This window comes from Myotis davidii, unplaced genomic scaffold (assembly GCF_000327345.1).
Source record: "Myotis davidii unplaced genomic scaffold, ASM32734v1 scaffold560, whole genome shotgun sequence".
In the NCBI taxonomy this organism is placed as follows: domain Eukaryota; kingdom Metazoa; phylum Chordata; class Mammalia; order Chiroptera; family Vespertilionidae; genus Myotis; species Myotis davidii.
The window spans coordinates 2,696,576-2,709,906 of record NW_006294418.1 but is presented as its reverse complement, the minus strand read 5'-3'; the positions used below and the strand labels follow the sequence as shown (position 1 = coordinate 2,709,906).

The 13,331-nt window shown below is 38.1% G+C and overlaps 1 protein-coding gene across 1 annotated transcript in view; it reads right to left on the bottom strand.

The window, feature by feature from the left end:
- ARHGAP15 (Rho GTPase activating protein 15) overlaps positions 1 to 13,331 on the bottom strand; it is a 701,147-nt gene that overhangs the window by 157,873 nt on the left and 529,943 nt on the right. Inside the window, exon 12 of the mRNA XM_015567142.1 lies at positions 3 to 90. Coding sequence (XP_015422628.1) covers positions 3 to 90 — 88 coding nt within the window. The remainder of the gene's footprint in view (positions 1 to 2; positions 91 to 13,331) is intronic.

Here is a 13,331-nt window from a genome sequence, read left to right as displayed (position 1 = left end):
GCTCAGGCAGCTCCCGGAAAAACATCTTCAGTGCTCCGGTGACAACGTGGATGTCCTCCCACTGGCTGTCGTCCAAATTCAGCTTCTCTTCTGGGAAAACACGAGGAGAAATGGAACAACTGGTTTTAATGAAACAATTACAAGACACTAATTATTATGTTAATGTTTGCCTACTATCATCAGCAACCGTTAACAGCCTTCTGCACCTAGAGGTTTGGTGCTGTGCATTTTTTTTTCTTTCTCTCTTTTTTTTTTTCCGTAGGAAGGGAACATTTTCAATGGAATACCATCTGTAGGAATGCAGCTAACAAAAAAACAAGACACACAAAGAGACAGCACCATTGACACAGTATGTCAGATACATTTATTCCCATAATGCAGCAGTATGAAAATTAGCATCACAGCTCAACGTGATTCAAAGCTATTTGGGTTTGAGGCCGAGGGGCTAAGAGTTGCCAATGATGGCCGGCTCAAGGGACCGGCCTAAAGGCCTTGCTGAGCCAACAGGAGACATATGCTAAACATGGCAATAGAAAATGAGTTATTGCTTTACATGTGTTAGCCTTGCTATGTACAAGGGAATAATGGCTAACACCTCTCTCTCTCTCTCTCTCTCTCTCTCTCTCTCTCTCTCTCTCTTTCTCTCTTTCTCTTCTGAATATAAAGTCAGCAAGGAATAGAATACTGAGTGAGAAAGGATATTAATTCCTTCTTACTGCTTCAAAAATATCTTTTTTTAGTTCTCATCTCATGGAGGAAAATGTGCCCAGAAACAATATTAGACAGACCCCTGTTGGCCCACGCAGGCTATGCAAAGCTGTCAGAAATGATAACACACGAAAGACAAACCACAAGCGCTTACCAACTCCTCTCAGAAACAACGGAAATGCTTGCTTGGGAAGCCTGAGCGAGCTGAAACGTTTACATATGCAAGACAGTAAATGCCAAAATGAAGTTTTTAGAGTAAATAAAGGGATGTCAGGTTATTATTTTTTTCCCCTTTTGCCCTCAATATGAAAGCCTGGAATCATTTTCACCCAAAAAGTGATAGACTAGGGTCTGAAAACGACATCCTTCCATACAGCTAAAAGGACACAGGCACAAAAGCATTGCAGCTGATCCATAGTATTTGTCTTTCCAAACATGCGACATGGGAAAGATTTTGGATTCTGGGCTTAATGAAAACTAAAGCTACTCATTTCAGACAACCTGAGGGTTCACTGAAAAGCTGAATATCCTGGCAAGAATTTAACAGGTATTTGGTCAACTGGAATTTTGTTTCTTTACCAATGTCTTAGGCTCACATGCACATGCCCTCTTGGTATCAGTTTTTCAATGCAGAGAAGAATTTGTACGGAAATTGTAAAAATAAAAAAAAAGCTGAGAATTGTCACTGTAGGGAATCTCTGCATGAGCTGTTTTGCTAATACTGTTCATGTCCTTTTAAAAATATTAGCTGAAATCCTTATCAGATCTTTTTTCTAAATGGACTATTATTTTATTATTTCCAGGGCTAGTAAGTGATGTTCCTGCTCACCAGGATGCTTGCAATGAGAAGGAATGAAGGTGGGTATGCGTATTTCAGACAGGCTACTTCTTTTTCTCCCTTTTTACTCTCCATTCCTACCTCACTCATAACACAATAACATGATCCACAACAAAGTCAGCAGAGGAGACCTTCCTTCTGCCCTGCAATCATTTTTGATTGATTGTATTTCAACAATTAGTCTTTTATTTGACTACACACTATTGAAATAGGACGACAGCATCTTAGCAGGCCAGCTTTAAACAGTCAACTGTTAACAATAGCATCAAAAAGGGAGACCTGATGGGGTTTACTGTCACTTTAAAGAACAGGGTTTTCACATTGTTGAAATCTGTCAGATATTTTGAAATGTCCCTCTCACTATGGTGCCACACCCCCTGCGTGCCCTTATAATAAAATTGGTTTTACTCCTGATTAAATCATTTTCTCCCTACCCACCACCATACTTCTCATAATGGACCTGTGCGCTCTACAGCTGGTGTTCTTCCCATGGTACCAATTCTTACTTTATCTTTTAAGCACTTTGCTGCTAAGATCTCATGCAGAGTGCTTATGTTTTGTTAAGAGCTTCATTCTTAGAGAAATAGCTTAACACATGTTCTAAAAATGTTGTACAACTTATTGCTTAAAACACATTTAGAAAATGTATAAGTACTCTAGCTTTGGCACTGAACTTTAAGTGGAAACCTAAATACACACATACACATACTCTCACACACACAACTATCTCTACCAAAAATTTATCAGAAAAGTCCAACATAACATGCCATTTTGATACATAGGTTTGAGATTGTCAAAGGAAAATGTTCAGGTAAAAAAGAGAATGATTTCATGTTGAGTAAGAAAACAAGAACAAATAATTGTGACTAAAGGCAAATGCCATTGGTATTAGTTATGCTCACATGAAATCACTTAATTCAAATTACTGTGAAAATTAGAATATTTTAATATACATTAAAAATTACCAATCAATAAATACCATTTGATGATGCCCACTTGAATATCAATATAAACTTGTGTTGCTTAAACCTGCATTCCTACTCTAGATATCTATGTAATCTTCATTCAAAGAAAAACAACAATAATTTGTACCACTTCAACAAGTAGCTTAAAGAAATAATATGGCTGGTAGTGAAATATAATATCTAATTTTCATATTAAATTATTATAAAACAGAGGATTTTAAGGTATATTTTCAAGACCACTGTGACTTATCTAAGCATACAGTTTTGTCCATATTCAGACACCTTCTCATGAATCCAACCAGTTCTCAAGACGAACTAGCATAACTCTTTCAGTGTTAACAGGTATCATTCTAAATACATTTCTATTATTTGATAGGCATTTTCTAACAAAACTGAAACTGCTAGCAATGATGACATCTTGTACTTCTTCTCTTTCCAGAAGAGCAGAGTTCCTCAACCGTGAAGCACTGTTGACCTGAGGGTTGGATAATTCTGTGTTGTGGGGCTGTCCTGCATTCTTGGATGTTTAGTAGCATCCTTGGCCTCAGTAAGACTTGCCAGTGGTGATGATGAAAAATATTTGATCATTTAAAGTTATCCCCAGTTGAGGACCACTATAAGGAAGCCTATAAAAGCATATAGAAGTTACTCAATAAATATTGATTTATGAAGTTTACCTTAGGTAGGCAGAGAACTAGAACACTAGATACACACATATGGAAATTTCTTTAATATGACCTTAAGAGTTGCTCATTTTTATTGACAAAATCTAAATCTTTTGAGAACAAATTTATAAAACTACATTTCAGGATACTACGCTACCAAAAACAATAAACAACGATTACTTAGTGCTTACATTCTAGTAGGGACTATGCTATTCTAAGGAACTTTACATTCCTTATCTAATATAATTTTTTCAATGAGAAAGTGAGAACTATTTATATTATTATCATCATCTTTATTTCACAGGGAGGGAAAATGAGACATGGGTAGATTAAGTAACTTTTCCATGGCTGACAAGAATGAATCCAGGGTAAGGAACCAGTAAGCCCCTGCCTGAAAACCACTATGTTCAGATTTAAACTTGGCAGCAGAAGCTGAAAGGGAAAAGGTAGATAAGTAGTAACGGCAATCAGTAATAGCTATACTATTACGTCACAGATAGTGACTTTTAGATTGGTATCCTTAAATGTCTTACTTGAGGCTATGCTTTTACTATAAATGGACTCATCTTTTTTTTTTTGAAATAGTTTTATTGATTTTTAGGTAGAGAGGAAATGAGTGGGAGAAAGAGATAGAAACACCAATGATGAGAGAGATTCATATTAGTAGATCAGTTGCCTCCTGCATCTTGGAATTGAGCCTGCAACCTGGGCATGTGCCCTGACTAGGGATTAAACCCAGATCTCTTGGTCCATGGGACAATGTTCAATCCACTGAGCCACACCAGCTAAGCTCATCTTTTTTAATTACCCATTTATAAAAGGAAGATATTTTATATAAAGAGATATAAAACAAATTAGCAACAAACAAACAAAAAAGAAACTTCATTAGGAAATGGGCAGAAGATGGGTCAAATTGTTAGGTGGCAATGGAGTAAAGAGGAAAGATGATAGCGTGAGAAATATTTACTGCTGGATTTACTGCTACTTCCTTAGATATTTGTTTATTTGTAAAACAAAGATAGGTAGAAGAAAAGTTGTTGGTAGCAGATGAGAAAACATATCTGAAAAACATTTGGGAAGCAGTAGGCAACAATCATGTGCAAGACACCCCCTAGGATATTAATGTGAATAAAGACCCAAAGGATAAATTATGCAAGGGAGTAAGACAATGGAAATACTGAGCCGACATCATAAACCATCCTGGTGGTTATAGAGGATTTACCTCAGCATGATATAGTTGGTCATATAACAACTTTGCAAGCTAGAGTCCAATACTGTGAGGAAGTCTGGTTTAATCAAGATACTTCACAATCCTCATTCTATTAATCCCTGTTGTTTTCTCCTGACCTTCATTTAGGCTCTTTTCAAAATTTTTGGTTTAAAGCATTTAAACAAAATTGAAGATGAGTAAAACTTCCGAATCCAAATACTATGTGAGTTTTATTAGATTACAAAAAAATATACCTAAATACCTAAATGTTGTATCCAAACAAGGCTGTCTTGAAATGCTCTTTCTTGAAGGTCCTTTTGTATATTTTATTTATTTTTTAAGTAAAAGTTATCTACATCAAGCTAAAAACAATTATATGTGAAAAAATAATTTGACAATCACTATTGGGAACAATCTTTCTTAGGAAGGAGAACTGAAAGATGGACCTTTGATAGCCATAGTAGGTTGTGGTAGTTTCTAAGGAAAAAGGCACATCTAAACATCACTAATCAATTTTTTGTTATAAAGGGTTGCCCTCCATATTATAGGATGTTTACCAGCATTCCTGGCCTCTATCCACCAGATTCTAGTAGACACTTCCTCCCCATGTGACAACTCCCTCCCTAAAATAAATTAAATGTAATAAATAAATACCACTAGTAACTTAATCACCATTTTACCCTTATATTATACTAGAGGCCCGGTGCATGGAATTCGTGCATGGGGAGTGGGGTTGGTCCCTCAGCCAGGCCTGCACCCTCTCTAATCCGGCCTGCACCCTCTCTAATCCGGGAACCCTCGGGGGATGTCCACAGGTGTCAGGCCTAAACCAGCAGTCAGACATCCCTCTCACAAACCGGGATCGCTGGCTCCTAACCACTCTCCTGTCCCCCTGCCTGATCACCCCTAACTGCTTCTGCATGCAGGCCTGATCACCCCTAACTGCTCTCCCCTGCCAGCCTGATCGCCACTAACTGCCACTGCCCTGGTGTGTGGGTCCTGGGTGCGGGTTTCCGGCTCCCTCCTCCCTCCTGTCAGAGTCTGGGGTGCGCCAGATTCAAATCTCTGCTCACCCACATGGACCTCAACATCACGTGAGACCCAGACCCTGCCGGCCCCACCCCCATCAAGCCTCGCAGGCACGTCACGTCCTCAGCCAGTGCCGGGTGGAGACACAGTGTCAGTCACGTCCCAAGCTAGGGCTGGGCTGGGATACAACCTCCTACTGATCAGTTGTTATGGCATGAGGAAGTGAAAACCATTTGCATATTAGCCTTTCATTATTATAGATACTAGAGGCCTGGTGCACGAAAATTCATGCACTGGGGGTGGGATCACTCAGCCCGGCCTGCCCGCTCTCACAGTCTGGGAGCCCTAAGGGGATGTTCTACTGATGGCTTAGGCCCGCTCCCTGCAGGAGGCGACCGGGCCAATCATGGGAAGGCGCTGCCCCCATCACCTGCTGCTGCTGCCACTGTCAGCTTCCATGGCTGCCAGCCCTCGGCACTCACTTCTTAGTGCTGGCCCCACCTCCTGCCCACTGGTGGGACAATCTGTGGCCAGGCTGGCTGGGGTAGGGACTGTGGGAGGTTGAGGCACAGCAGGTCACACCCTGTCCAGCCTCTGTAGAGACGTGGGGCCAGGACCGGGCCCCCACCGCAGCCTCTCCCATGCCGCCTCCACAGAAGGGGCAGCACCAAGGCTTGTCCCGCACAGCCCCCTCTCCTGCACCGCCTCTGTGAAAGGGTCGTGGCGCTGGACCAGCCCACACCAAGACCTCTCCACACTGCCTCTGTGAAAGGGGCAGCGGCGCAGCCTCCACCTCCACTCCCATTCCCGCGGCGGCGCCCTGCCACTGTGGCTTTGTCTGGATGGACATCTGGAAGACTTCTGGTCTCATTAGCATATTACCCTTGTATTAGTATAGATTGCTTTATAGATTGGTGTGACTAGGGTTGCAATGTCTGATTTGAACAATATGCACTTTATTAACCCAGTATTGGTTGAAATGTGGTTGCAGATCATTTGAATTATCTAGACTGAAATAGAAATACAATAGTAAAAAGGTAATTCTTTGTGTATTGAAAAAAAAGTTCGTCTTTACCTTGTAATTTTTTCCATGGCACTTTTAAAGTCTCTTTCCAACTTTTATTTTACTGTTATAATAAAAAAGTGGAAAAGAAACCCCAACTTTCCCAGGATATGGAGAGAATAGCTCTGATTTCATTAATATAGTGACAAGAACCTATTACATTGTGAAACTCTCATAAAGAATGTGGTATCTGCTTCCAGCGCAGATGACCATTTGGAAACCTTATCTGAAAGGCTTGCTGGGTACATGAAAGTCACATCATGAATGAAAGCGATGCCAGTGGGACTGTAGATCAGAAAAATAATAATATGTTTGGCCATAAAATCAAACTGGAAGATTAGATATTAAAGTGGATAAAACACTATTTATCCATAAGGGTTTAACTGATTTTTAGTTTAGTGCTTAAAAGAGAGCATCAAAAGGAAGTTCATTGAATCATTTGACTAGCTCAACCTTTCCTGTTGTGTTGGCTCCTTAAAGCGACAGTTGATTTCTGGTGGATTAGAGAGGTTCCAATTCTCACACACGGTGATGTAAATCCTGTCCAAAGCTGTATCTTTACATGCTGTACTCCCTAAAGCCGCTTCCTACAATACCGTGGTTATAACATGAGGCTCAGTGAGGGCATTCTTAGGAAACTAGACCAGTTGGCCAGTTAATTTGTTTGTTCACTTCATTTTTATTAAACAAACAGATTCAACTAAGACTATGTATCAGAGATTGTATAATGTGCTTTTCAAAGCTACAGCCGTTGAGGCTGTTCTGTATTCCTCAAAGGAGAGTGCTTCACCAGGTGCTCAGTAATACTACTCATGATTATGTTCTAGACATTTTACATTTAATTTCTGTACCATAGAGTAATAGTAGATTGACCTTGAGTACAAGCAGGAACAAACTCAATAAACTCAAAGAATATTACTCCAAATATGTGGTCTGTTATGTCTGAATTGTGACCCCTCCTCCCCATCCATATGTTAAAGTTCTAACCCCTGGTATCTCAAAATGTGATTGTATTTGAAGACAGGGCCTCTAAAGAGGTACTAAACGTAAAATGAGGTCAGATGGGTGCGCCCTAATCCAATATGACTAGTGAGTGACCTTATAAAAAGAGGAGATTAGGACACAGACATGAACAGAGGGAAGACTGTGTGATAACACAGGGAGAAGATGGCCATCTACAAGCCAAGGCAGGAGGCTGTAGACTAAGAAAACCTTGCCAACACTTTAATCCCGGACTTCTAGCCTCTGGAACTGAGGAACCAAGAACATTTCCAGAAACTGACTATGATGCTAAAACGAGAGAGAGAGAGAGAGAGAGAGAGAAAAGAGCTTTTATTTCTTAATATTGAATGGGATATTTTGGCCTACAAGTCGGCTTGCTTTCTATTACATCATGTTGTGTGTATTTCTTTGGACATCACAGGCTCATCTGAAATATGTTTAGTTTTTCTCTTTGAAGGAGGTGGAACAGCCTTCTATATTCAGTACAGAAACAGCAAAAATGTCTTATTTTTTTCTCAGATTTCATTTGAATGTAAATAATAACATAACGAATAGGTACAACTAAAACTTGTGAAGCAATCACCATAGGTGTAAAGTGTAACACATGTGTCACTGCATTGTGTATTTTTAATTTATAATGGCATAACATAAAACATCTTCCCATGATAACTCCATGTGTAATGCCACCTTATAAAATAGCGTTATTGACATTATGCTGTGATGCTTCTCTCCTGGACTCTCGATTTTGTTTCTTTTGTCGAAGCACCGTGGAGAGGTAGCCTTGTTCAGATTCTAACAACAGCAACACCAACACCACCACAGCAACATGAATTGACTTTATTTTTTGGGATCATAAATTTTAAGAAAGGACATATCATGGTACCAATATACATTTCTTTAATTCCTTTTATACTCAGAGTTTCCAACACTGCTCTTATTTCAAAGGCTTTTTGTACTCTGCAGACACTATACACAATGGTTCATTTTATTTGACCATCTTCTCTAAACAGATTCTAAATTTGCTTGAATTCCATGGATGAGTTCATACATTACACAGTCAAAAGGGTAGAGAATCCGTAGGATTAAATTTCAACAAAGTCATTTTTTAGTTTCCTTCCTCTCTGCTCTAAATTTCAACACCATTGCTATTTGTTCCCTCTAAGTTATATTACATTTGTAAATATCAAGCAGAAGTTCAGGTCAAAACAGATCTCATAATGACATCTAGGAAATAAATATAATAAGTCCTATAAATACCCAAATATAGAAACATATCTGTTGTACGTATAGGCCAATATATAGATGTTACTTAATGTACTAATCCCTCACTTCTCTGATGAGAACTATCATATCTTCCTCCTAATTTTGTGTGAGAATTAAGTAAAGCAGCATATATAAAAGATCTAATATAGGCTTGTGATAACATTACTAGAGGCCCGTTGCAGGAGGATTCCTGCAAGAATAGGGCTTTGTTCCCATCTCTGTGGCTCCTACCCCGCCCATCCCCGCTACCTCGGCTCCGGCTCCGTTGCTTGGCTTCCTTCTACGGCCTCTCCCAGCCAATATATGCAAATTAGCCACCATCTTTGTTGACAGTTAATTTGCATATCATGCTGATTAGCCAATGGGAGGTGTAGCAAAGGTATGGTCAATTACCATGTTTGTCTATTATTAGGTAGGATTAAAATTTCTATGTGGACAGTACCTTTTTTGTCAGTCAGACTTTGGCAAAATGTTTTCAGAATCCTATATAATAAAGAGCTAATATGCTAATTAGACCGAACAGCAGAACGACTGTCTGGATGACGTTCCAGAGGAAGGTGAGGCTGCAAGGGGCCAAGCCCCTTGCATGAATTTCTTGCATCAGGCATCTAGTCTAATATAATTTTTGACTTCTATTGTTCCCTTTATTACATTTTTGGTGTTTGTGGGGGTTGAAATAGTATCATTTAGCAGAGGAAGGACTGGGATTTTTGGTCGTTTAGAAGTCTTCTGTCTGGAAATATTTCATCAGAAAAACAGATAAAATGTTAACAAAATTTATAGATTAAAAGAGTGCTACTCTCATTCATTGAAATCCTTTTATTCCTAGATAAGACATCTGTTAATTGTCAACTTAAGGTAACCAAAATAAAGAGGTTTCTAGCAATTATTGGGGATAATAATTTTATTATATATAAATTTTGACTGTTTCATGGGAATAGTTAAGTAAGTTTTCTACTTTGTATCACACGAATAGCCAGAGTGCTACAAAAAGTTTGGAAATTTATAAATTTTACAACTACTTGCATAAAGTTAGCTAGGATAACTAGATATCTATGCATCAGTTTCTTTGTGAAATAACAGAATAACAGCATTTCTTAATTCTGCCTCTATATGATGTTCCAGATTCAGAGTAGTTATATAGATTCTGTAATGAATCTTTCTATTATCAATAACTGGCTATTTTGTCTTTTTATGAATGAAAAGTCTTTGATATTTTTTTAACCTCAAATGAGTCTGCCTGTCTGACTCCAGTGGCTTTGGGTTTTCAAAGATATGAAGCATAAAATCACTCTGTGTCCCTTTCTATCATAATTTTGGAGAACCATAATTCTTACAAATAATTCACAGTGTGCATTGTTTTTATTACAAAAGAGCTATAAAAACTAGTTGATCAAAATTGTCAAAACACTTGATAACATGATGCTTGAAAACATATAATTGTTTAATATAAAAAGTTTGGTGCTTATTGTTATTTTTAAAGTTTTATTTTATTTTGAAATAGATGTATTCACACCATGTAAAGTTACAAATATATGAGTATACTGCCATATTTTCTTGCTAGTCTCTCCCTAGTTATCCAGTTCACATCCTATGATCAATTTCTAATGTATCCTTTCAAAGACATTTTCTACACTCAAACAATATTATCCTCTACCACCACTTTTTAAAAACACACACATAAACAGTGATATAATCTATGCACTGTTCTGCATCTTGATTCTTTTCACTTACAATATACCATATAAATTGTTCAAAATCAGGACATAGAGAGCTTTCTCATGTCTTGTTTTTTACAGCTACATATTTAATTTTATGGATGTATAATAATTTACTTAACCAGTTTTCAATTGTTGAATATTTTGCATAGTGCTAGTGTGAATAATCTTGTACTTATATAATTTATATGTAAGTATAAGTATGTACCTGTATGAGTACAAAAGTTCCTAAGACCTGTAATTTCTAGGTCAAATGTTGTATGTATAGTTAAAATGTGGATAGACCTTGCCAAATTGCCTTCATGGCTAGTGCATCAATTTATTTTACCATCACAATATTTGAGAAACTATGGCATATTCAGAATATATATTCATTGCTGACTGTAACTCTTCTCAAATGCCCATAATACATTGTGGCTTTAATTATATAGTTGAAAAAATATAGAACAAAGGGTAAAATATAGACAAAGACTTGGACTAAGAATAGACATAAAATCTTTGTTAAAAACATGAGAGACTCTTATCGGAGATTTAACTTCTGATAAAATTAAATGTTTAAATTACAACTGGTAAACAATTGATGTTTAATAACTATGTAACAGTAATAATTACAAATAAGAAAATGAGTACCAATAACAATAACTTTTCTTATGAAATAAGAAACTAATAGAAACAAAGTCAAATAAAAACAAAAAGAATGAGCTTGCTGAACATGAAATGAATAGATGGAATTCCACAATGTATTATATGTGGAATTAACATTATATATGAAATTGACATAAATTATGTCAATTTCAGTATTCAATTAACCATATAAAGTCAAACAAATAAAATATCAATTAAATTAATTAACATATTAATTAATTACAACAAGTTATGAAACACCTACTAGGTGTCAGATATTTTGCTAAGTGCAAGAATAATGGGTATGTGGGAAGGCACTTATAAAGACAGGATGAGGATTAAAAGATGTCTATCTCTTGATGTCCTGACAATTCTCAAGTTCTCTTTAGTGTCAATACTATGATTGTGCTATCTCTAGGGAAGGAGCTACCCCTTTTAATTTTATGTTTGTTTCATTAATACAGAGATATGCTCCATTAGTTTGAAATAAGTACCTTTTTAAATAAAGATGACCATGATGATAACTATGTAAACTCCAAAATCTGAGGGTTTCCCATAGTTTCTACAGTTACTAAGACATTTTCAAGGAGCCCAGATTCCAGATGAACTTCTCTCTCGGCAGAGCAGAGATGCACTTGGAATAACCTCATCGTACATGTTCTTGTGATGTGTGTAGGAAGATACAGGCTTTTGTGACCAGATGCTCTTCTTGCTTGTCTTCTCTTCCAATCTAACACTAAACAAACCTGTGGCACTAACTCCTGGGTTTCCCCCTATGGTTCCTGACATCATTCAGGTATCCTTACTCTGGCCTACATTGGGGCTTCATTTTAGATCCTGCTTACTATGTCTCTAATTCTAGCTTGATAATACCATCCCTCCAGGTACACCCTAAGTAATTTAACTCTACTCAATTCCTCCTCCAAAGAAGCTTGTTCTTATTAAACTTTGTATCCTCAGGGTTTAGTGTAGTGCTTAGAACCTGATGCACTTCTATTTTACTATTTATGGATATACTAGAGGCCTGGTGCACCAATTTGTGCATGGGTAGGGTCCCTTCGCCTGGTCAGTGATCAAGGCCTATCAGGGGACTGGCCAGCTGCGGGGAGGGACTATGGGAGGTTGGCCAGCTGGGGGAGGGGCCACGGTAGGTTGGCCAGCTGGCCCCTCGATGGGGGCTATTGGGAGGCCAGCTAGGGGGAGGGGCAGTTGGAGTTTGGCCTTGGGAGTGCATTGACCACCAGGGGGCAGCTCCTGCACTGAGCATCTACCCTCTGGCCAATGCACATCATAGTGACTGGTTGACTGGCTGTTCTGGTTGTTCAGATGTAATGATCACTTAGGCTTTTATATACATAGATTTGCATGACTTGTCAAATCTTAACCTCCTGAGATTATAGATGCTATTTCATAGTATAACAATAACAATAACTATATGTACACAAACATCCATATACAGCATCATTTTTGTAATCTTTTTGATCATCTTTCTCTTTCAAACACATTTTCAAATCAGTTAAAATAAAACTGATATCAAATATATAATTAGCTTGCTAAGTCACTCATTCATTCATTTATCAAATATTTATTAAACTCAAATTTTGTGCTAGGCATGTTGTAGCTGCTGCAGTGAAAATAATAGATTTCAAAAGCCTAGTTTTAAAGCTCAAAGTTATATAGTAGCATTTACCGTGATCCAATAATTTTTTCAATTTTTCTGAATTTCTTTCAGTATATAAGAAATTCAGAAAAATTGAAAAAATTACAATAATAACTTTGTGTAGATGGTTATGGCAACATAGAAGTTTGGTATGTAGCTTTGGATGGTGATCAAAGGAAACTTCGTGGGGTGGGGTAAGGGGAAGTGGGAGAGAAGAGATATCTACACTAATAAAAGAGAAACATGGTAATTGGCGTATGACCGCTACCCTTTTCATTGGCTAATCAGCGAGATATGCAAATTAACTGTCAGCCAAGATGGTGGCTGGCAGCCAGGCAGCTTGAAACTAACATGAGGCTTGCTTGCCTCAGTGACGGAGGAAACCAACGTTCCCCGCCTGCCGCTGCAGGCCTCTGAGCCTGCAGTTTGAAACATTTTAACAAATACAGAAGCTAAACAAAACCCCAGAAGCCCGCTTTCAGCCGGCTGGCCAGGATCTCAGAGCAGGAGTTGATGCAGTGTCTCCATTATAGAACCCAAACAAACCAGATTCCTTCGTTCAGCAGCAGAGGCCTCAGAGCTGACT